At 35.8% G+C, this 25,444-nt stretch overlaps 2 protein-coding genes across 6 annotated transcripts in view; both read left to right on the plus strand.

The window, feature by feature from the left end:
* Window positions 1-881: 881 nt before the first annotated feature.
* On the plus strand, window positions 882-12,849 carry Pcl (polycomb protein Pcl). Of its 2 annotated transcripts, none has more exons than XM_078188901.1 (10): window positions 882-1,227; window positions 2,445-2,590; window positions 2,731-2,931; window positions 3,026-3,232; window positions 3,340-3,512; window positions 3,580-3,775; window positions 3,848-4,089; window positions 4,952-5,143; window positions 5,243-5,459; window positions 5,533-12,849. In XM_078188901.1, exons 2-10 carry the CDS (start codon window positions 2,459-2,461, stop codon window positions 6,460-6,462), a joined length of 2,490 nt encoding a protein of 829 aa, XP_078045027.1. In that variant the 5' UTR covers window positions 882-1,227; window positions 2,445-2,458; the 3' UTR covers window positions 6,463-12,849. The 2 variants fall into 2 exon arrangements, with proteins under 2 accessions (XP_078045027.1, XP_078045028.1); XM_078188902.1 differs by having other exon boundaries at window positions 3,041-3,232.
* A 1,417-nt stretch (window positions 12,850-14,266) lies between these two features.
* The window catches only part of Sky (GTPase-activating protein skywalker), a 64,981-nt gene continuing 53,803 nt past the window's right edge, over window positions 14,267-25,444 (plus strand). For all 4 annotated transcript variants that reach the window (XM_078189331.1, XM_078189333.1, XM_078189332.1 and 1 more), the window contains exon 1: window positions 14,267-14,767. The gene's annotated coding sequence lies outside the window, so the exon portion shown is untranslated. The remainder of the gene's footprint in view (window positions 14,768-25,444) is intronic.

Consider the following 25,444-nt stretch of genomic DNA (forward strand, 5'->3'; position numbering starts at 1 on the left):
TAAAATACTCAAAAATATTTGTTATACATCAAAATTTATTACAACTACAAAAGTGTATTTTGCTTGCAAATTAATCACAGAAAGTTACGCATAATTATCTGCTTACAAAACTTGACATTCTTGGATGTAACATACAAATTTCACGGTCATTGATCATTTTCATTACAAAGAATGATATTTCATTTACTACACTTCAAACATTGTTTTAGACAATTTGAAGTTTGGCAAAACTTATATGCAGGTCTAGGGTACAGACGACGACGATCTTGTGCATGGAAGACAACTGCTCTAATTTTGTACACACTTGAAATTTTCAAAAATAAGTCCACCTTAACAAATGGCCATACAATAATTAATTACATTAATTTTAACTAATTATCTTGTTATAGTCGAACCTCTATCTGTCTCATCACGAATTGTTTATATTATGGCTGCACCACAATAGGTCGTCCAGCTAACGACCATGACTGTACACTAAACTTTAAGTGCCCTCTACATGCTACACTTTTGTACGTATTCTAAATGGCATTATTGACAGAATAATCACGTGAAATGTGCATGTTTCCTCCTATATTCTTCATATAACTACTACTTTCCACTTGAAAATAAAGTAAACTTAAAGCTGCAAACTAATACAATTTTATTTCAATTGAAAATATTTCATTTCAACAAAAATTTATAGCTGCGACGCTTGCTCGATGTAATTATTTTTCGTAAAAGAAGTAAATGATTTTAAACTGTTGTACATATTTTTGTAATGATCTCACAGATTATGATAGATATCGTAGAAGATGTTTTGTGCGAATATGAAGTGGGAGTTTCTATTTCATTAGACATCCCTATGGGGAGCACTGCCACCGCAGTAGCTTCTTTGACCAACGTAGTCTCTAGCAAGTGTTTCCCCGAACATGGCGGACGGTGCTCATTCGAATTTTCAAGGGACACAATGAAAGTGCAAAGAGTTCGCCGCGGTGATGTCCGTGACTAAGGGCGTGTGGTAATCCTGAGGGTGGCCGACGTGGGTGCCCAGGCGGCGGCGTGATCGTTACGGCTGCATGCGTGCCGGCGTGTCGTCGTCCTGAGTTCCCGGGATAGAATTTTGCCGCGCCGCGATTGTGTGTTTCGGAACGACCGACCGTGGCGGGGCCCCCATGGTTGTAAATGGCTGACGGGATTCGGAAAATGAGGACCGTACGTCGCGTGTGATTCCACGGCTAAGACACTGAGGTACGACATAGAACGGTGTTCAGAGATCGAACGGCATTCTGTCCCAAAAACATCACCACCGGGCCCAAGCACCGCCCGGTGCTAGGAGCTGTCCCGGGGGTTGCTCGTATCCACCGTATCGCCAGTGTCTTCGTCAAGTGATTGGTCTTAGGTCTCGTCTATTCCTCCGAACAACGGGAATGTTCGTTTCAAGCTTCACGTTCGTTGCCGGTGATGAAAAGTTCTGAAATGTACACTTAGCCAAGCGCGACCTTTTGTCTTGTTTAGGACAGCATTCGTAGGTGCTCTCGTTCGTTAACGAGAGCGAGAGCGCGCAGACTGGTTTTTAATGAGATGCCGATCATATGGTCGTTATTTCTTTCGCAGGTTTTCGCGATACGTTTTCGAGTCTTTTAACGTCTTTATCGCCGATCGTAATGGATGTAAACGAATGATTCGCCGGACAACGATCTATTTTGCACATTTCTGTGGATCAAGCATTATGTGTACGTGCCTGTAAGACTTGCTTTCCCTTCGGATTTCAACGAAATATTTTAAGACAGTATTGTGTTTTAACATTGCTTCTCTATGCGATCGTTAGTTCTGAAAATACGAGCAAACCTAATTCACTGGGATATTTTATAGGATAATAGGTTGCATGAAAGACTTCTTGTGAATTTGCATTTTATGGTTCTGAAAACAAACGTTGGTGTAACCACAACATAATATAACAAATGAAAATGTTTTTAGAAACAACATCTGTTGCTAGAAGTTTAATGTTATGTAGAAATAAGTTATATTAAAATGCATTGTCATAGTTGTTTATGTGAAAGCACATTTATATTAAACAATTCAGGTATTGAACTATGTTACATAAAGTATTAGTAAACATTGTAATTAGATTGTAGATGTTTATGCAAATGTAATCAAACCAGAGACAAACTGAAAATTGTTTATTATACTAAGTTAGTTTATTTAGTGTACTTTGTATATCTAGCATTTACCAAGCACCAAATAAAATATAAATCTTATTAAACTTCATTAAATTCTTCATTATATTAAATTTTAACTATTCAAATGCATAAAATACATAATCTAACAAAAATTAAATCATTGTAATAATACCTATTACATTAACCAAACTAAATCATACATGCATTCTATTTGTCTAGTCAATCAAATTCTATTAAAAGTTTTGTACATAATAAGTCATTTTTTATTTTTGTATGTAATTTTAGAAACAGGGTAGAAAATGTCAGAGCCAGAAGAAAGTCTGGCAGCGCCCGATAGCACTACGAGGGAACAAAAGTTGAGTTTCTCTCATGGGGACGATGTTCTTCTTCAACACAAGGATGGGAAATATTATCTTGGAACAGTTGTTGAGGTAAATTTGTTAATTCATATTATAGATAGTCCTATTATTCATCAATTTTAGATGAATAGTACTTTTTTTCAGTTTTATTTTAAATTTGAATTTTGTATTATTATTTGATATGTATTCTAATACTGCATACCGAAATGTAGGTGGACTTGGCAAGGGAAAGATGCCTTGTCAAATTTATGGATAATACCTCCTCCTGGTCTTCGGTCAAGGAGCTGACAAAGTTATCAATGCCAGACTCCGATGTTATGTGTGTTCTGTGTAAAAAATCTCAGCCTAAGACTGACAATGACATTATTGTTTGCGACAAATGTGGTCGTGGTTATCATCAGCTTTGTCATCAGGTATTCGATTGTATTTGTTTAAATATGAAGATATGGTTTAAATATGAATATTGTAGTATAAGTACATAATAGTTTGTGAAATAATTGAAACTAGAACAATTACTTACAGCCTCAGATATCAAAAGAAGAAACTGCAGTCGAGGCACATTGGATGTGTAAAAGATGTGTAGATAGTCAACCACGGACGAGAGAACTTGTGGAACCAAAAACTTCTATGGTAAAGGCAAGTATTAGAAAAGTATGCAGTGGAAGAGATCAACCTCAGCCGCCACCAGATGATATGACAAAGTTGCCGTATGATGTAGGTATCGCGAATTATGCATTGTTTTGAATTGTATTTAGAAAAAGAAATTCGAATATTTTTATTATTTCATGACTAGGATGTCAATGTAATCTATTTCATTACAGCCTAATATGTTAAGTTGGGATGCACATCATAGAGTAAATGCTGAACAAATTTATTGTTATTGTGGGCTCAATGGAGAATGGTACACACAAATGCTACAGTGTGCTCGTTGCAAACAGTGGTTTCATGAAAAGTGTGTTAGTTGTCTAACTTATCCTTTATACAGTGGAGATAGGTGAGTGTTAAAATGAAATTTGTTAATGGAACGTTTGTAAATAATTTACATCTCTTGATCTTTGTAGGTTTTACGTATTTGTTTGTTCAATGTGCAATTATGGCAAAGAGTTTGTACGGCGACTAGAATTAAAATGGGTAGATCTGGTGCACCTGATGTTGTACAATTTGACTGTTTACAATGCTAAAAAGTATTATGATTTGGATACTGTTATTGTACCTTATGCAAATGATAATTGGAATACTTTACAGCTTCCACCACGGGTAAGGATCTTCATATGTTTAGATATTTAATATATATTAATGTAAATGCATATTAATATTTTTCATTTTTAGATCAGAGATGTCAGTGCTCAAATACGGAGAGAATCTATATTAGCAATACTGACAAATAATAGGAACAGGTTTAAATGTGGCAGAGAAATAAAAAAACGTACCACGATATGGGGACTTAGAGTTAGATTGCCACCACCATGCCCAATTGTTAATCTTCCAACAAGTGGTGTAATAGACGACTCTGTGTTACGTAGTTGCTGGGGTGCTAATAAAAGACTGCAATACCTTCCTCCACCTACAGGGTTAGTTAATACGCAACTATAAAATTTAGATTTTATTTAAAATTTTCTTCTCTTGTAATTGACTGTTTTATTTCAAACATTCATTTTTTTTATTTTTTTTGTTTACTTTCTCGAGTTAGAACCTATTATATTATATTGTATTTTAATATATCTTATGATATTATATTATATTATACTACATCGTATTATATTACATTCTTCTATCTACATAGATCTTTACGTATATTTTTCTTCTTTCCTCTACTGCTTCTTTGTTTCCTTCTTTCTCTGTTTGTGTCTTATATTTTATTTATGTTATTAGTTGCTGGCTTCATGTCTTTCCTTCTTGCTTAACTATTCTGGAACTTCTACTGTTCTAATATGTTGTATCATTGATTATATTTTGATTTTTATATCTTCTCATCTTGTGCTTGCCTTTAAATGTCTACATTTCTTTTTGTCAATTTCTCTGCTACTTTGTTTCTTTTGTCCCATATTTGGATGGCTACCTCTACTTGATTCAGTAAATTTCTTCTCAAGTAGTTTCCTCTATTACATTCTTTTCTTTTTCCTTCTAGTGTCTTTCAGCACTATGTAGTCTAATGTAAATATGTTTAATCCAAGTTTTCATTTCATATACTTGAATTTTATCCACCTCGTTATTTCTTTTGTGTCCTCATTTCTTTGAAATTTTCTTAGTCATCTTTATATCCTTTCCATTCCATTTCCATTTCAAAATCTCTATTCTTCTCGATTTCTTAAATATTAACATTTTTTTATTAATCACATACATCACCAGTTCTTTCTTGTCTAAATATATTTCTAATCTGATAATTAGCCAGATTTTATCTATTTATGTTATAAGCTAAATATATTGTTACAGACCGATAAGTTTACCAGAGAGTACAAAACAATTGACTTCATTAAAACAAAGCACAGCAGAGAATTTAGAAATTCCTGTAAATCCATCAGATGTGGTAATGCGTGGGACAATTTATCAAAATTCTGAAGCAGAACAAAGTTCTTGTCCAAGTCCAAGCCCACCAAGTCAATTCACACAATCTCTAAGAGAAAGGTACAAAATCTTATTACACTAAAATAAGAATATGTATTAAATGTTTGTGTAGTCAATTACATAAGCAATATTTAATATTATTAAATCTATAATGCATAGGTACAGTGGAGGTGGATTTGTAAAGAAATCATTTCCATTCCCTAAATTGAGTTTACAAAGAAGAAGACGTTTGATGGCATTAGGCAGTTCACGAGAAAGAATGTTACGTAAACACAAGAAAAGAGAGAAAGGTGATGGTTCTCTAAGTAAAGCTCAAGGTGTTAGAGAAGCTAGATACAGGAAAGCAAGAAAACTACTAAAAAATGCAATAGCTAAGGTATTTAATTACATTTTTTAATCTAAACGTTTATTAAAGAAATATGATACAACTTCCTGTTATACTTTTATAGAGCAAGTCTCGAAGTTCTGAAGCATCGGATTTACCACCGACGCCGCCGACTTCGGTTTCTGGACCTCCGACACCGCCGGCTACGACTTCCGGAATATCTGAATTATCTGTGCCTAGTTCTGTGGAATTGATGCATCCTTTACCACCATCAACCTCTGCGGACACAAGTGGAGATGAGACAAGTTCAAGGGGAACACTGGATTCTTTTATACCACCACCCAAAGATTTTGAAGGCAAGAATAATCCATTTAGAAATCTCAGTGACTTATTGGGTACGCCTGGCAGTCTCAGTCAAACGAATTCGAGTACACCGTCACCGTATAATCCATGTCCGATCACGTTGCCTCTACCGCTTACACCTGTTATATCGCAACCGCCGGTAGTACGACCAGCTAAGAGGCAATTATCAGAGAAAGACATCATTATAGATAGAAACGGACAAGTGAAACGTAGACGACAGCATCGAAGAGGTCGCCCATCGCAACAGCAATTGCAACAACAGTTTCAACACACTGGTAGTAAAACGGCGACTATTTTACCGGCGCGTAGCAACGAGGTTAAAAGTGAATTTGCAAGGAATTTAAGAAGTTCGTTTAACGGTGCCTCGAGCAGTGCTAGTAGTCAAATTGGAAATTGTGTTGATTATGCCTTAAACGGTAGGAGACTGAGACAACGTCAGAGCAACGAGAAATTGTCGCCCCCGGATACGCAACAACAGAAGAAGGGCAGCGTGCCCACATCCCCAAAGTGTTCGCCAGTGAAACAAAGTGCGCCTGACATATCTCTGGATGATCTAAAGTCATCGGTGAATATATATTTTGGAGCGGCCAACAGAATAGCAGCAGGCGAGAAGTTCGTCATCAAAGCGAAGAGGATAGGCCCAAACGGCCAGACTCAGTATCTCATCGAGTGGGAGGGACTTAATACTTAACAATAAGAAATATGTTTACGGTTAAATGTATTGCGGTCGTATACAATTTCTGTTGGCATCGAGCGAAAGGCAGCGATCAACTGCTGACCCTCTTTCTTTTCTTTTTTTTTCGAGATAACTCTATGTTTAAAGAAAGGAGCAACCTAGTGACAAATTGATCTGTGTCACATGCACTGCCATTCGTTACATATGTTTATGTAATAAGTACGTATTAATTGGTATACAATGTATGACTGTTCTTGGGAATGTCAATTTTCTTTTGTCCATTGACGCCTAGAGTCTTGTGAAGACACGGTTCCATCAGCAACAAACTTCATTGCTGGACAATGAATTTGTTTCACTATTTGTTTAAAGAAATGTCAGTCTCGTCGCTAGCTCATTTCATTCTGTGCATCACGAAAGAAAAAAAGAACTTTCACTTTCTATTAAGTTTTGCATTACATTCAAAATGTACCGTCCATGATTACCTTCAACGCATAAAATCATTCAATCAACGTTTCTACATCTATTTTACTACAAAGCAGTAAACGCACGAAGAAACATTTACAAGAACAATCTGATACATTGCTTATGAATTGTACATATTGTAGCATAGTAGTTTCGCGGAGAAATCAATGAATGTAAACCATGTGACGAAAAAATGTAATTTACGCCAGCTTTACATTCATTAGAGATTGGCCAATCGCTCCTTATGAATCGCGGAGCAGACCATGATCACGACAATGGAGAATTGAAGTGAATTGAAACTGACAGTTGTTCCTCTCACTTGAGCTAACGTACTAGCGAATGTTAGTGGTTAGTGTTAAAGAATAAAAAAAAAACAAGAAGCAAAAGAGCAGATGATCCTGCACAGGTTATTTTTCAATACAATCGTAGAGATAGACATTCGCTTCTGTAATTTCATCATCCTGGACTGCTCGATGTGCAAAATCAAAATCGTTACTACCGCATACACATATGTAATTTTGCATTTCGTTACTGTAACGTTTGGATCTCTAAAAAAGCCGTCCGATAATTTTCATGAAATACGACATATTGCTTCTCAAAATTGAAAATTATACAAATTGAGAAATCAACAGAAAATAAATTTTGCTTTCAGAGAAATTTGTTAATTCGAATGGAATCGTGGAAAGAAAAGTTTTCTATTCCGACAGTTCAAGACGATGAAAATACAGTTCTAGCATTGCTCACTATTATACAAGACTAAGGGAAAACAGCATACCTATTTCGTATAAAATTTAAAAGAGCTACGAAGCTGAGTACGTAAGTGATTGGCCAAGTTATCTGTGCAAGAACGAGGCGTTGTAAATTTCTCTATGCGGCTTGACGAGCGGCGAAATAATTTGGAACTTGAAATCGTAGAAAATCTTTATGAACTGTTCTTGTTATATAAAAATTGTAGGGCATGAGAAGTATTCATTGGTGTGTGATAAAAGTTTTCGCGGAACTTCGGACAATTTCTCCAATTTCATGGAACGATCACCGACGAAGTTTGAGTAGTACAAGTTCGTTTTGATACTAAAATGTTTCAATTTGTGTTTCGTTTCCATTGTAACTTAACAGTGCACAGAATCTGTGGTCAGAACTTACTAATCAGTAGACGTCTGTAGAAACCGTGGAAAATGTAGTTCAGAGTATACTAGGGTCTCGGATCAAAAGAGCTTATTAAAAGAGCGGACAATTTTCGTTGAAGTGTATTACTGCGCTTGATTACAGAGTACTGAGTTTCCATAAATTCGACGAATTGCGAAGAAGTGATTATTGATGATTTCTAAGAAAGAAATTAGCGCGATAGAGAAATTATCTAATTATCAGTCTTTCTTGGTATACCAAAAGTTCCAAAACCGGATGGAAAGAAGAATCGTGCGTTAAAAAGTCGTTCGGGACAAGTTGATAGCAAGCTACGTTCATTCGTTTTATGACGTTCGATATTGCTAAAAAAATTTGATTCTTTCATTACTTGTTGTACACCCGATGAAAGCGACACGAAGTTTCCGCAATCTGGGTGCGAGTCATTCATGCTTAGACGGGCTTACCTAAGATAGGTATTATAAGCATTATTTATTTAAACTTACTACATGTAATGATCATTTGCATTGTCTACTTTAGAGATCCTCGAAACTGCGACGACTTCAGTACGTGAATTCTAGTGATAGCAGTCTTCGATTTTTACAAATCGTTGCGTACAAGCTTCCGCCGATTGTGCTCAGTTTATTTATACCAAAATGTGTTAACATATAGTACAATTCGAAAGACGGCGGTTTTTAATTTAGAAAAATTACATTGTAAATGTAGAATTACGAATTATTTCATTTGCATCATCCGAGTCGAGGCAGTTTGTTTCGGTACATTTAATTCGCCCTAATCTTAATAAGGTAGTCCTGCTCGTAATTACCTTACAAAATTTTTAATAAACTCACCATTATTTTAAGCCACAACATCATTCTGAAAATTCACATTCGTCCATTGGAAACGGTAATCTACTTTCGAATTGCACTATCTCAGGCCACCTCGTAACTATATTTTATATATGCATCATTTGGATCGTCTTCAGATAACAGAAAGAATGTGTTCAAATGTGTTCAGACATTGATGCATTCACGTGAGTCGCTACACGAAACATTTTTAATTGCTTTTTTGCATCAGATACTCATAGCACAGCCATCTTTTTAAACGCGTCAGTAAAGTATCATGCTTCCTGAAGCAATGGTACAGATAGTATTGGACGGATACACTGCCAAACATCTCTAAGGTATATTTAATAAACAACGTTAGACAATACTGTGCTATGACATACTAATTTCGAATTGACCCTTTCGGTGCTGTGCGGCCTTTTAAGTGTGTTCGAATCATGGCTCCGAAAGAGTCAATGGAACGTCTACTTTATAATTTTAGGTTTTACTCTCGTTCACGCGCTTGTTTCACGACGGGCCGTGCCCGGGGAACTTAAGTACAACTTAAGCCGATTACGTGCGTAAAGAAAACCGTTTGCTTGCGCTGCTAAGTTGCGTTCGAACACCGACAAACTCCAGATTCGTGCATTTCTTTTTGTGCGTATCGTCATCGTTTTATCGTTTCATACACGTGCTTAAGTAGGATAGTGCAACGCGAAATATCGACGCACGTACATATTTGCTAAGTCGATCGTGCATTAATTTAATCGCGCCCCGCCAAACTGTATCGTCAAACAAATTTCATTTTTTTCCGTTGGTATATTGCATTTCGTAGCGCAGTCTAAGTTTTACGAAGGTGAGACTGTCTTTCATACCGAGTGGTAGTGACCCGTTTCGTTGAGATATATCGAATGCGGGATTCAGGCTGGATAGAGGAATACTAAGCGAAAGATTCGGCAATAGTGCAAAAATATGGGACAAGTCAAAGTGAATCGGTTTACAGTTGGATTAGAAATATTAGATAAAGTATTTTGTTGAGAATATTTCTTGAGGCTTTCATCTGTAATCAAAGAGAAATTAATTGACCGCTCAAAGCCATTTCTAAGTATACCAATAGCTAAAAGCTAACAGGACCAAGAGCTAGCAATCTAACAGTTTATACAGGACCAAAACTACTCACTTTTAGCGACATTACAAAAATTCTTTCCACCTCGTGTTGACGACCAGCACTTAACATATAATCATCTGCCTGTGACACATAGAGGTATACTCCTGAACTACTTATCCCGAACACTTATCTTACGAATACTCAAACGTTTCTAACTTTGCACTATCCTGATTCTATTAGTTATTCTAGACGTAAAGGTGGAAAAGAACTGACTTGTAAGCTTGCACCAATGTAAGAACGGACGGTTATTTGTTAAGTGTAAATATGTAAGCTGCTGAGAGATAGGGTAACAAAGTAGCCAAATAATATTTTGACAATAGTATACCATCGAACTTGAGCGCATTCAATGAGCCACATCCTCAAAAGTGTTAAGTTTTAGTAAAATGTACAAAATTCTAAATTGCATAGTATTTTAAAAAAAGGTCCCCTCTTTTTGGTATTGCTCTATCTAACCTGAAGTCAATTTTACACAATTGTAAAAGGTTTGGAAGGCGACGAGGAACAAAAGCATTGAACATAGGATCCTGTACAAAGTCAGTGGAATCAATAGAAAAGCAAAGAACGGAATTCTTGAGCCTAGGCGCGCAGCAAAGAGACGATAAAATTAATTCATTGATCGACGACCAATGATCGATTCTATCGAGCGATTCGTGCTGGGTCAGCGCTTCGACTCCGTGTTTTCCAGAACGCAACGAGCAGAGGTAAAATGAAGATGTACTGCCAGTATCGTATGTAAATATTCTCCCCATCAGATACAGTCCCATCCCAGTTTTTTAACGCAAATGTATTTCACTCGAGTACGTCAAGAATGTTCATTGTTATTCGTTCATGTCTGTACGGTTACAACGCGGATGCGAAGAGCCGTTTCCGGCCCACTTCCAGTCTATGCATCCAGTGCATCGTCTCCCTGCGAGATTTCGTTAAGACAGTTTTCGTTGTCCCATGCATTTTCCTGGAAAGGAAAGAGATTCGATTGTGTTTACCAAACAGGTGGTCAAGATTATTTGTTAATCTTATGCTAGCGAATGCTTATCCGGGTGTCCGAAAATAAGGATACCATAAAAAGGAAACGTCTGACGTGTCTCGAACGTTGATATAATTTAGGAATTTATTTTATAGGAACGCTTTAACCCATAGTTTGACGAGCAATTTTTGTACGACGTTAGAAGTCAGCTCTCGAAACCTCTTTTGTACAATTTTACTATTGTATTTCCGATTTTCTCCGGGTTGGGGGAAATTGTCTTTCCATTAAATTTTTTTATCGATGCATTTGTAACGGTTTACATTTACGTTCTCAATTATATGAGAATTATCTTGCTTTCGACTGCCTAGGACCGCCCATTTAGTAAAACCAATACAATTTTTCTTCTCGGTATATAAAATAAGCTCAGTAAGATTACTCGGTCTGTCTCTTTCTTTTTCGCAAACGATGGGAGATTAAACGACGCTTGGAATATGTGGTTGTCGTTTAATTGCCGGTCAGATTCGAGTATCCGCCATTTATGATAAATAGAACCAAAATGGCGGATCTTGCCGCCAGTTAGATGCATTTTGTTGAACCTCATTTCTCAAAGGAAAAACGAGATCGGTCAAAGAAAAATTATTAGCAGCACGCGACGAATCAACGATAGCTCGAAGAACCATGTAAATACACGGTCTTTGCCCCGTGAATTACTTTTATACTGAAAATTGTTCGGAGATGCTGGATATATATATTTAATAAAGACACTATTTCTGAAGAAAATGATATTTAATTTTCAGCGAGTGATCTCACGATTTATTAACGAGTGCTGTGTAGGTTGTTAAGGAGAACTGTTTGTTTAATTTTTATTTTGAGTTACTGTGAAAAAGCACGAAAAATATACACGTAACGTTTATGGAAGTGTAAATTTATGTTTTATTTGTTCTCGTTAATGAAAAAATGAGTAATTATATTTTTTTAAAGTTTCACATCGTACGTTACTATTGAAATATTTTAACAATTCTCAAACACGTTTTCTTTAGCAATTTACACATGTGAAAGGAGTCAAGCTTCACCAAGTACCTTAACGAAAGTTCGAATTAGGTGCCAATCGACTGCTAACAATTTTTCCGTGTCCCTCGGAACTGTAATCGATGTTCAAATATCCGTTGCCCTGTGGGGGGTCAATTAATGTTATTCATTTTTATAAATACGAAATGAACGATTTCGTATACGAGGAATGAAACTCCGTGCTCGCCAGCATAGAGAGGGATGATTAGGTGTGAAATTGAAGAATTCGATGTGAAGAGTGAGCAGAAAGGAATGCCTGAAATTGCGTGCGAATGCGTATGATTGTAGACACTAAATCCATGAGAAGAAGTTAAACAGAAAACGTAAACGAGCGATCTTTTGTCGTACCGGTTCTGTAAAAAAAAGCTTTTAATCGGAAGAAAAATGAATAGAAAAGCCTCGGTCGAATTAGTTGTTTCGACTTTTCATCGACGATCGACCCGATCGAAAGAAAGTATGGTAGCCGAGCCAAAAATGCTACGGCGAAGTCGCCTTTTCCTCCGGGAACAGAAACGATTTCTTGCGTAATAAACCGTTTGATTCAAGGATCCCTTGATTACGTTTCCGCGTACATTTCCAATTCTTAAGATTTGTTTAGTAGCGAGGGAGTCTGTATATACACCGCCTGCACTTTGTACGAATATTGCGAGCGACGCTGTGCTCAGCGACCAGTTTTGTTTCCTTTCGTCGTTTAATAAAGTGAATTCTTCATGACCTCTTCAATTCTTTGTAGTACTTGATAATAAATTACTTTTACTCCCGATTGTTCGGGTTTTTCAGACTTTCTCATCTAATTCTTATCTCATCTTATTCTCAGGTTTTTCGAAACTACTTAAATATTCAGTTTTATTCTACAATCCTTTATTTTATGATACAATTTACGAACAATTAAACCGAAATTATACAATTATAAAATCCTGTAACATTAAAATTAAATAGTATCGTATAATAGATACTCTGCTGTAAGTATCTTGGCAACCAAGGCTTACAATACAGATTGTCATAGCTACAATTAGAGATCAATAAAAACTATTTATTATTGCTAATACAGAGAAATTTGAATATTTACTGCAGCTACAGGTAATTATTGCCTAATGAACCATAAAAAGAATACGTATATGGGTGAATGTATGAAATCTATCAGTTAGGGAGATAGAAAAGTTTCGCAGGCTACAGAAATGTTTAGAAGACTTGTCAGCTAATTATATCATACGAAACAAATGATTTATTATTGAAATTATAGAGAACAGATGATTCTTGTAAATTCTGACGTAACTAAAATCCAGCAAGAATTTTAATAAAAATAAAGGGAATAATAAAGAGGATGAAAACAGAATAACACGAATCGATTGATCGTTTATTACATTAAACTCGTTTTATTAACGAATTTCTTATTTAAGGCTTCTTAATATTTATAACAATTTCGTTTGTTAGAGATATATTTAAGCACTGTCGTGGTTATTTTGCCATCTAATTTGTCAATGGAAATATTTAATAACATCAAACATACGGAGGACTTTTATATCATAAATGTGACAAAGAATTGTTACAAAGAAAATTTTCTAATGACACCTCCTAGTACTCTTTCGTATGTTTCATAATCCAATGTTTAAATAAAAACAGCGAATAGAACTCAAGACATAGAAAAGCTTTTGAAGTACAAATATTTCCAAACATTATTTCAGTAAAACACCATCGTTGCATAGATATTTTGAAAAGCTCGTAGCTCTAGATTTAAAAAAGCCATTTGAATATACGCGCCGTATGAATCTATGGTTTCTAAATCACAAAACGTGTCATAATTCAAACGAGATATACAAAATACTCGATTCTCACTAAGAAGTTCAAATTTGTGATATATCGGCGACGATGAGTGCATCACACAAATGGTAACGAGTCTCCTGAAGTCACATTTTTTGGCGACAAAATAATATATTAGGTGTCAATCTCTTCCTATATCTCGTCTGTGATTATATATTCTGTATCTGTTGATAAGGCAGTGTGACTACGTTGCCACAAATATCGACCGATCGTATCCCTTTCGCGTTAACGTCACAAATCCTATTACTGACTCACAGCGTTGCAGCAGTTCACTAGGAATTGTAGAGGTCGCTCTATGTACATCGTAAACACGGACGACGGTCGCCATAGGGGGGCACCACCGGAAGAGTCGGGGTTCCGAAAATTGCGACCGCACAGTTGTTCTTGAAAGAATGCAATACGCGGACGTATCGCGCTCGTACATACGAGGTCGAGCTGTCGTTCCGTAAGCGAATCTCTGCCTGTGCCGATAGACGTACGCGAACGATTCATAGTCTCGACGTTAGTGACCGATAACGTGCGTCGTCGAGAACCAACGAAGCCAGTATACGCTCGAGGATATAGGTGACAGCGACGTCAGTGGCGGCAAATGGTCCGTGGGCTTCGTGCAGGCATAGATTCGAGCAAAGTATCGCGGCAAGTCGACAAGAAAAGTGCGTCTACGTGAGTGAATAGAGTGCCCCAACCCTGATCTCAGCGCCCTTCCGAGTCGTTGACAGTAGCCACCCGTGATTGAACGATCATCACCGATGACGTGCCGTGAACCGGCCCACGAAACTACAAAAGTGTTGCATGTTGCCTGCTAGCCGCAGAGTCGAGCCTCTCCGCTGTGGAATATCAGCCGTCGAGGTGGGCTACACCGACGAGACTGTGGACGTCCCTAGATTGGCGGTAAATACACATTTATCTAGCATACAGTCTGCCGTTCTCTCTGCTCGCTCCGATGAACCTTGCCTATGTCCCTCTCGACCGCTATCTCGCGTCCCTATCGCATCCATGCAACTGTCTGGTCTGTGCACGTTTCGAGCGCGATCGACACCTCGAACGATACTTGCCTCTCCTCCCGTCCCTTTTCTTTTCTCGTTCTCTGACCACCCGTGACTCCGACCTGCCCGTTCGCGTTCATTCGCTCGTTCGTTCGCCCTCTCACCGGTGGCACGTATTAATATTGATCTGAGGGCCGAGTTAACCCGGGAGGACTCGATATCGCCTGCGCTTTTCTGGCCACGAAAATTCGGACTTGGCTCCACCCAACTCCGATTTCCATCCTGCCCGCGAGAATCGTGTTTTCCTCGCGCACGGTTCCACCGAGGTGTAGGCCCGGGTTACGAAATTGATTCGTTGCTGCAGAAGTCCACGGACACTCGACCGAGTGATTTACAGCCGTGCAATAAACGTCGAGCCGTGTGCTCGGGTGGGATCCTCCCAGGCTCGGGCACTCAAGAGGATCTCGGTCTCTGTTGCTGCTGAAATTTGCGCGAAAGTTAATCCGCCGGATCTCTATGATCGGCCGGTGCGTGGCTTTCGGAATACCCGCTGCGAATAATCCCGCTGCTACTTGCTGTTACTGTTGCTGTTGCGGCAGTTGCAGCCACGGTGCATCGCTCGTTTCGCCAAGGACCGATAATGAGTCCGCTGAAAGCGCGATAAGGGTACGCGCGCTACTCGCGGATGTGCGCTTCGTGACCGGCGAGATCAAAGATCCACTCTTGCAACGCGTGTTGCGGATATCGCGCAGCGACGCCGAGCATTGTCGTCGTGGTAACCGAGGCGGTTTTTCGTTTGCCGCTTGAAAACCGAGGCTCGGCGTTTCGCCGAATTACATAAGTCAATTAGTCTATTTTCAGATGGCAAAATTCTTAAACGTGCAGGTTACAGCCGGCCCGTCCGTCCGGTGGCTCAGCCCGATTACTTTAAACGCCTCTGCGGAAAACGAATCCGCCTGAATTTCTACGCTAAAATTCCGGGCCAGCCTCTCGGGTCAAACCGGAACCCTTCGCAGGGCAACCGTGTCACCGCATATCCGCCATTTGTAGTTTTTTGATATCTTTACGACGGCCTCTGTGATTACATAGAATGTCAATTTTCGATTGATCTTTGTAGCGACATTTCGCGATAGCTTCAACAAATTCTTTGATACAGAACGGTACAAAAATGTAGTTTTTAATGTTTATTTCACGTAAGAATATAGTAAGGTTCGCTGAATGAGTGATGAGATTGTTGCAAAGAATGTTACTTGGTGATAAGGGAAGATTTTGTATGTTGGAGGTAGTTTTTGAGACATAATATTGTAGAGGAGATTTGAAGGTCAAGGAATTTTTTAGTAACTCGTGAGATGTAATTCGTTCATATAACACGTGAATTATAATTTGTTCGCATAATTCACGAGATACAATTTGTTCACATAATTCATGCGATATAATTTGTTCACATAATTCATGGGATATAATTTGTTTACATAATTCATGGGATATAATTTGTTTACATAATTTGTGAAGTATAATTTATTCACATAATTCATAATCTATATACATTATCCATTTTAAGCTGAGTTGTACTTTCTTTAAAACTATTCTCTAAAATGTTTGCTACAATTTTTCGTTTGGAAATTATAACGATTTTAATTGTCATGCTTTCATAATAACAGTTTTTCGATACGGTCTTTTACATTTCGAGTTACCTAAATATTCTGTAAATGTTAAGCAGCGTCTTTTGCACTGTTCAAATGGTATTTTGAATATTTTGCGACTCCGTATGGTTATAACGTAAGGGCGACGACGTCGAGAAGTTCTGAGTCATGTTAGTACACATGATGCAACCACGAGGCCCAGTGATTTCATTGCAAAATAATTTGTCACTGCAGAGCATTTAATTCTTCTAGATTGTCTTCCTGAGAAATATTTTTAAATTTTCGTGAGATATAAAAAGATCACAGCTTTTTCGAAAACAATTCTCTCAAAATTACAAATTTAAGCAACTTCAGTTTCACTTTACTAGACGAACAATTGAATCATAATTATCAAATGTCTACTGTTCTAGATAGAAATATTCGATCACAGTTGCAAATGTCGTAGCCGAAATAAATATTTAAGCATTTATCGAAAATTAATCTCATATATCAGGCGAACATTTGAATAAATATTAGTAAGCTACGATCATTATGATCAAATTTAATTAGCATAGTAAAAAAAGAGAACATTTTCTAATACCTTAAATAACAAAGGTAAAGATTGAAATTTCGAAAAAAAATGTATTCGACGCTTGGAGATGATTAAACCCTTTCTAAAAACAATTCAAATTTCCTCATTTTGCATTTCAAATAAATATTAACATATTCATTGTTCCACTAATAGCTTTTTTTACTCCAGTTTTTAAATTATATTTATCTTTACTGTTAACCAAAATATCTACATAACAGTGCATTCACGTAAAGTATAAGTAATTGTGACAACTAGACAATAGTTAGCTTTACCGATAATATTTTGCAGTACTGTATTTACTGTAATTGAGAAGAAGGTGGAAATGGTGAACAGGTGAAACGTTTATAAACATTATCATAGGTTTATTGGTTCAGCGTGTCTCAATAATTTGTGTACAGATAGTTGCAAACCGCTGAAATAGAATTCGCAATTATTGTACGTATTTGCGTTATTCTATGTGCACGAGATATCGTATACGTACGGCCGAAGGAATAGTAGAGGTGCAAGCGTAACAAATTTGTCGAATAATTTTGCCCACGCAACTCCGTGGTTCGTTGCTGCCAGCCAAAATGTTTTCGCACGTGATCGTTGGTGCCAATGCGAACGTTTCGCTCGCGAGAGTAACTCCGTCACCCTCGAAATATATGCATACAATTTTAGGACACGCGGGGATCGAGTCTTGTTGGACTAAGATACAGAAAATAAAGAAAACTAACCGATAGTAATTTACATACCGAACGAGATGGCTTCTGCTACCCTTGCATACTCAATTTATGCTCTCCTATTCAAATTTGATTGATTACAAATATGCTTTTGCCAATTACACTGTTAGGTAATTTCTTTAGATTGTACATTCTTCGAATACTTACTATTTACGATAAATAGAAATCACTTCTTTGAAAACTTTAATTACCAGAATTACATTAACATTTTGATATCAATGTAAAAATTATTGAGATACGATAATGTTAACAAATCGATGTATGTAATCTCGCAATCATCAAATGTTTGCAACTTCGATAAGAAATATTTTTCAAGAATTCGTTAACCGCATAATATTCTATTCTTTATTCGAGTTTTAATTGACTGTTATCCTGATGAAACATTTTCTGTCCTCGTCGCAATTGTTGAAAATAAATTTCTGAATTAACAGTCTAAAAAACAGATGGTAGTGTCTGATCGACAAAGAGGTTCTTGTAAATGATATTCAACAGTAATACACGAGCGCCTTGTAGAAGGAATCAGAAACGAATTCGTAAGTACTTGAAGCGGATGGTTCGTGGCAACGGTGGGATTAAAAAAGGCAGTACGGTTACACGACGTGATCGTTAACATGTGTCGTTCGCGATTTATTTCACTCTCACTATCGTCGACTCCTCGAGTTTGCATAAACGATTGGCGTCGTTCAAATTACGCGATTGCTCGTCAACCACGAAAATTAACAGCACGCCAATAATATGGCATGCACTGCAACACTACTGAACACGGTCACGATGTACACGGATTACTCAAACCGCAAAGACGATCATTTAATAAAAAATAGATTTCTTATGTAAAATTTAATCGTTACGAATTTCTATTATAAATTTGAATTATTATATGGTTTTGTAATGGTTTTAATTTTAATAGACCTTAGAGAGAAATTTTGATAGAAATTTTGAATTGTAATACATTTTTAATAGAAATTTAAGTAAGTCGATGTTAGATAGGGATGAAATTACAGTTTTTTAAATATCAATCCTACGCATTTGAATGGCGACTCTGAGGAACTAATGAAATTATTCATATCATACTCTCAAAATGAACGATTTTTGTTTCATATAATGATACAATTTTTTTATTATTTCCACTGAATTGGTAATTACTGTTATTCAAACTTAATATAGATCAGTCATTATTCGTTTGATGTTGAAAAACTATTCATAGCGTTCAATTTGATAATTAAACTGTATTAAAGAAATGCTGTATTAAACAATTTCTTCTAAAAATCGTATCTTCTGTTCATCGCCGTTTGATTCTAATTGCAAATTGTTTTATAGATTTGCGTATATGGAGTATGTCAAATGTATGTACATAACTTATTGGAGCTGTAAAATTTCAGATGACTTTTTGATAATATATACAGATTATCAATTAATTAATAGATCATATCGCAACATTAATATCATAGCAATCTCATTTCTTCTATGAAGCATTTTCATACTTTAAGATAGTGATACTTAACTGTTATTTTCATGAAATTCATCTAAAGTGAATACATTTTCCGAGAATCAAGAAGTAATTTTTGTTTCTGAAATAATAATAAAGATAACGTAAAATTAGTAAACTACGTTCGTTCGAAAATTGAAATGAACATGTGCCTCTAAGTGACAAAGCCAAACGTAATTCTGTAATCCGTTTAGCTGATGAATAATAAAAAGTAATTAGTTGGTTAGGTGCCAGCGTTCTTTGCTCTCACTGTTATCTTTATTGCCCTCTGCAGTCGGTAATTAAGAAATCACGGATAAGGACGAAATTGAGCACTTTCGGGTATTATTTAACGATTGCCCGTCAGAGGTGTGGCACGTGGAATGAACACAGTTACACGCTGCATGATATTTAAATCTCAGAGATCGCTTATTTTCGCGGTCGTTATGTCGTTATATAGATACGAGATCTAACAGATAAAGGAGGAGCGAGAACAAGCAGGCTCGTCTTTTGCCACCTTTTTTTTCTTACACTTGTTGATTGAATATTTCAATGAACGTATGTTTGCAAATGTACGTATGCTGATGCATCGAATGGCATAATTGCACGCAAGAAACTTCAAAACGATTCCGACTGTTTAATGAGGCGACATAGCTATTTAATTAAGAATGAGACGATTTTTAGGATCTCGTGAAATATAAGTTAATTAAATGTTGAACGTAACGAAATATAATACAAGGTTTTTAGAATCCGATGGAATATAAATTATTTAAATATTAAGTATAATGAAATATAAGACAAGATTTTTAGAATACGATGAAATTAATTTAATTCGAATAAATATTTAATAGTTCAGCATTATTTATGCATCCAGTGATTAAATGAATTAATGATTAAACTAATAAAGAAACAGTTTCACTGCTTTACCGCAAGATACACTGTAATGGACGCTTAAATTGACTTTGGAATCGCTTGTGAGATCTAGTCCAAACCCAGACCATTTAATGATAATCAATCTATCTGTGATTCAAGTAGCTTCTAGGAAATATACTTTTCGAATAAACAATACTACTGGTTAGAACGGAAAGTGACAGAAGGCCATATAAATAAATGTCAAAAAATGTTTTGTCGTGACCAGGTTAAGTGAACTCTGCATCCTCGGATTGGTGAAGATATGTGAAAACAAAACTGCCACAACAATGTCCTTGTCCAACATTTTCAAGATTCAGTTTTTTTTTATTTATACTCGTTTAAATTTTTACTTTTAAAATTGTTTATAAAACGATAAAAAAGGAGATGCTGATTTCATTCATGCTAGTGACGATAAAACATTATTTGACACTCTGTACAAGTCCTTCATTTTTCTTTTGAATGGACTTACATATTATTATTTATAGTAAACTCTTAATATACAAATTGTATAAAATACATCACACAAATGTGCAAATTTATTTAATATAAAAGTCAATTTAGATTAGATGCTTATTCAAGTTCTATTATATACTTTGGAGCGTTATTTAAATTCTCAGTTTTTGATAACTGATAGTTTCGTAGTATATGATAAGCTGAAGCGTACAAAATTCGTGTTAAATTTAATAAAACAACATAAACATCTGTTGAAAGAATAGAATCAACATGTTCATGTAAAGAGTAATTTAAAATATAAATGTATGTAATTTTGCAGAATATGAATTAATTAATATGAATATACATTTGAAACATTTATCTAAATAGCGACGAACCTTGCAGAATGTATCTGTAACTTCTATTATCTTTCCATTTCGTTTAAGATATAGACAGAATTTTGATATTCTATAATATAATTTCATAATTAAAAGGAAAAAAGTTCGTTATACTATTTTTTAATATTGCCTCTGAACGCCACTTGTGTACCGTACCTCCTTATCATTATCTACCAGCGATGATTTCATAATTTTTATAGGTCTCAATTTGTGCTAAAAAACTTTTTGATAAATTGTTTAATGGAAATAACAATTTCAGTCGTGTGTCAACAAGCGACGTTCGGTAACATAAACTAATGATTTCGTTTGATAGTATTATGTAGAGAAATACTTTTAAGGTTCCGTTTATCATAGTGTAATAATTAAAAATCCTACTGATAAACTTCCAGGTTATGCAGAATAAAAATTGTCTGCGATAATTGTAAAGCATATAGCTTTTCTCATCATTTTGGTTAGTTGAACTTTCAACGTTTTTCATTCGATCTACTCGTGCTTGTCATAAATTCGTAAAATACATAGTCTACTTCTTCAAATAATAACTTTTTTTGGAGATCGTTACATCAAAGCGGAATTTTAAGCTTCTCGAAACAATACAAGTATCGACGAACTCGTTTCCGGTAAACAAAATATTGATACATATGCAGTAATCCATTCGCTGATTAGATTAACAATTTTCATTGATCACTCTTTGCCGTGAGAAGCTGTTAGCTTCGATAAACACGGATTAACGTGTCGTGAAGGTTACTTTACAAATACAGTAGTGGGTCAGAAAAGTTTTCGTACACCTCTTAGAACGATATAATTCTCTTGTAAATGAGTTGTACGATATAAATTTTTTTAAATGTTAGAGAAATTAGTTTACTGGATAATAGCTGAAAAATTGTTTTCACAAGTTGCAACTGGTTGGGATGATAACGAAATTACGTTTTTCAAGCTTTATCCGAGCCTTTGACGAAAATGAAAAAAGTTTTCGTCAACGTTCTGGCTTCTTCCCGTCACCTGTTTGCCGACTCACTCGAACAGCGATAATCGAGCAGATACGCGAGTTCGTATCAAAAAGCCTGCGACATCCATTTTTCCGTGAGCAACTCTTAACCTAAATTCCGAATATGGGTCATCCTCCCTGCCGCGCGCCGGTTCGAAACAGGTCAAAAGCTGCTCGTAGCGTCCGATCAATACGCACCTTAATCCGTCAATTACCGGTGTAATTTCGGCCGTAGAATTTTCGGGTCACGCCTTGCGAAACAACACAAATACAGTGGTGCGCATAAGTCTAGACAAAATGTAACCTTTACATTATTTTCTGATATTTAAAGGAAAATAAGAAAAAATCTATACTCGCTTATGTCTGTCTTCCATTATTTCTAACATACAAATGTACAAATATGGTATTTTGTTTGTTCTTCTTTTTAAGTATACTATACTTTTAAATATGTTGTTACATTATCATCAGTTTGTTACAGTTGTTAACAGAGGAAATACATATGTTACGTGTATTCCTTACAATTAACTTCGACGAGTATTATTTTTAATGATTAGACCGCCGATCTTTATGGATTCGTGGCATACTCAAATTTTTAAGATACGAGAACCATAACTTCAGCTAAATATCTAGCAGACACACTCATTTCAACTGCTATCAGTTCTTTTTTTATTGCTAGTTATATACCGTAGTTAATTATTGAAGTACGCGTCCAGTGTCATTACTTTTTTGTCTATTGCTTGTGAGTCACGCGAATTGCGAAATTGATTGCGATCGTGCGATCTTCGTGAAACCCGGTACGTACAGCGTAACTTTCGCGGTAAACCAAAATGGAGGGTCCCCGTTCACGGGGTGTCGGACAGTCGTGAATTTCATTGAATTCAGCACGCAACGCTCTGTGTATCATCCGCGATGAAAGTGTCTTAATTAAAATTGTGCAACACGCGGGGAATTACATAAATACGTGAAAGAGTTACGATACGAGGGAAGCGGGATTCACGGTTCTTGGTCTCCTTCCAGCGGTTCGCAATCTTTTCCACCCCGTGAAGCTCTTCGAAATTAATAAGCTAATTAAACGACGCCCTGTACATTCAAAAGTAATTTGGAGCGCTCCGTTAATAGCCGGCAACTAATTATAAATTAGATCGCCCACCTTTCAAGCTCCTTTTATCTCAATTCTGTCTTTTATGGCTTATATGAGAAATTGCTAATGGAAAGCGGCTCGAGAATTTCATTTTTAATTAAAAATACGAAACGATTGCTGCTTCAATTATTCCTTGCATCAGTTAATTGGATGGTTCTTATGTTCTTAATTTTCGCGGAACATTTAATATTTTTAACCCATGAGGGACCAGAAATATTTTAAAATCGCAGACCACCAATTCGAAGCTAATATTTTTCATACGAACGGAAATTATGTACTGAACATTTTTATGTTAAATATGGAAAAGAAATATTTTTTTTATAGTAAAAACTCATGGATATATTTCCATCGAAATCCGTTTTTCGAACGTTGTTTGTTGTTGCATAGTTGTATAAAACCATCATCGGACGATTAATTGTTAAGTAGATCTAATTTATCATCTTTAGAATAGTTGCCAAGCATATTTATAAAAATGTTTTTATATCGGAAAATGTTCGCCGAAATTGAATAATTCATAGGAGCAAACTCGGCGTTTTTTAACAAAACTTCTACAGTTGCGAAATTATTCAGCAGATCATTAATGATCGACGTGGCTAATTTCTGAAAGCGGCTGATTCCTTGATAGCTGCGTGCCTCCGAGAAATTACATAAATACATAAAAGTAATTTCGAAGTTTTTACACTGAAAGCAGTGGACAATGACTAAGCTCGTTAGAGCAGGTAATTCTGCTGTATTATTTCTGCTGAATAACTTTTCTATATTAATACCAGCTAAGTTTTACTCAGAATTGGATAAAAATATTTGAAAAAATATACGCACATGCATGAAAATAGTTCACGTGTGGTAAAGGTTTTTGACCTTTATTAATTGGTTTAGCAATTGCTTTATTAATTGGTTTAATTAACTGGATTAATTGATTTAGTAATTTCCTAACTTGTACTGAAAATAATTATTTGAAAAAGTATTTCATGCGTATAAATTTTTATTAATAATTTGAAATTTTATTTTGTTCGGTTAATATTTATTAAAGAAAGTAAGATATATGGAAAGGGTACAAACACATACTGGTTAGATAAATGAGCTTTTCCTTATATTTCCCTTAATTAATGAACGTAATTGGAACATTTAACATCTGTTTGCCTTTAACAATGTACATATGTATGTCGAATTGCAAACGCGGGTGTCAAAACACACTCGCAATTGCTCGGTCAGCAAAATTTCATGGAAATAATATTCAAGTGTTCCAGTTTACTCGCAATAAAGAAAATATTTATTTGAATTATGTACTTCTTATTTATCTTGTAAAATATATTTGCAAAATTGATTAGGTATTTCAAGTAGTATTTTATTTAATACAGAAATAAATGATTATTTCGAATAAAGCATATGTAACACAATATAGAGACACATTGTTATACTTCATAGGCTTCTTAGTCCGTTAGAAATGATTCTTAAGTTTTTGTATACAGGGTGATTCCCCTGTAGCGATGAACCCAATAAGGGAGGAAACGAAAGTGGATAAAGAGAAATCAATCAAACGTGTGCAATAAAACTGCCTCGGTAGCTACATTCTTTTCGAGAAAATCGATTCTGAACATCTGCTAGCTGTGCCTTGGATGAGCTTGCTACTTGCTATCCGTACTTATCGTCCTTATCGCTTAAGCCTGCTCGAGAGAATAAGATATTTAGTGTTTCCCTAATTTCATTCCTTTCCTGCTTTATCGACCAGAAAAACTCGATGAAATTAAAGGAATTTCTTCGGTGAAGTAAACACTAAGAAGTGAAGATTTATGATATTAGTTACCAATCAAAGAAGTAATAATTTAAATCATTACGTTAACCAATATATATTTTTTGGTAAATATATTATAACTTGGATGCACATTAAAAATTTATTTTAATTAATATCTTTTGCTAAAAATCTACTATAATTCTTGAAACTCGATTGTAAATTAAACTTTTTCTAAAAATCCATTACGATTTAAATTTACATTAAGAACTTACTCTAATCATAATTTTTAATAAAGATCTATCATGGTTTAAGTTTACATTAAGTCATCTATAATTCGAAATTAAATACATATAATATATATCATTGATATACGTACAAAATTAATCCATCAGCATTATAACTTTCAATTTCGGACAAATAATTCCGTCACCCAATTCTAAATACCATGGCAGTAGACGTGTCAATATTGAATTGTTAGCAATGTTCAGAATCCGGATCTCGCGAATGCAGATCATGCACAGTGAGAACCGTTACGTGGAGATATAATCAAACAAAAAAAAAAAGATGCGCGTCTAGCAGCC

This window comes from Augochlora pura, chromosome 8, assembly GCF_028453695.1.
Source record: "Augochlora pura isolate Apur16 chromosome 8, APUR_v2.2.1, whole genome shotgun sequence".
Lineage (NCBI taxonomy): Eukaryota > Metazoa > Arthropoda > Insecta > Hymenoptera > Halictidae > Augochlora > Augochlora pura.

Excerpts from the sequence above, each read along its gene's own strand:
- Pcl (XM_078188901.1), top strand. The coding sequence starts at position 2,459 with ATGTCAGAGCCAGAAGAAAGTCTGGCAGCGCCCGATAGCACTACGAGG. Across the intron at positions 3,233-3,339 it reads TGACAAAGTTGCCGTATGAT|CCTAATATGTTAAGTTGGGA; the intron begins GTAGGTATCGCG and ends ATTTCATTACAG. Across the intron at positions 3,513-3,579 it reads CCTTTATACAGTGGAGATAG|GTTTTACGTATTTGTTTGTT; the intron begins GTGAGTGTTAAA and ends TGATCTTTGTAG.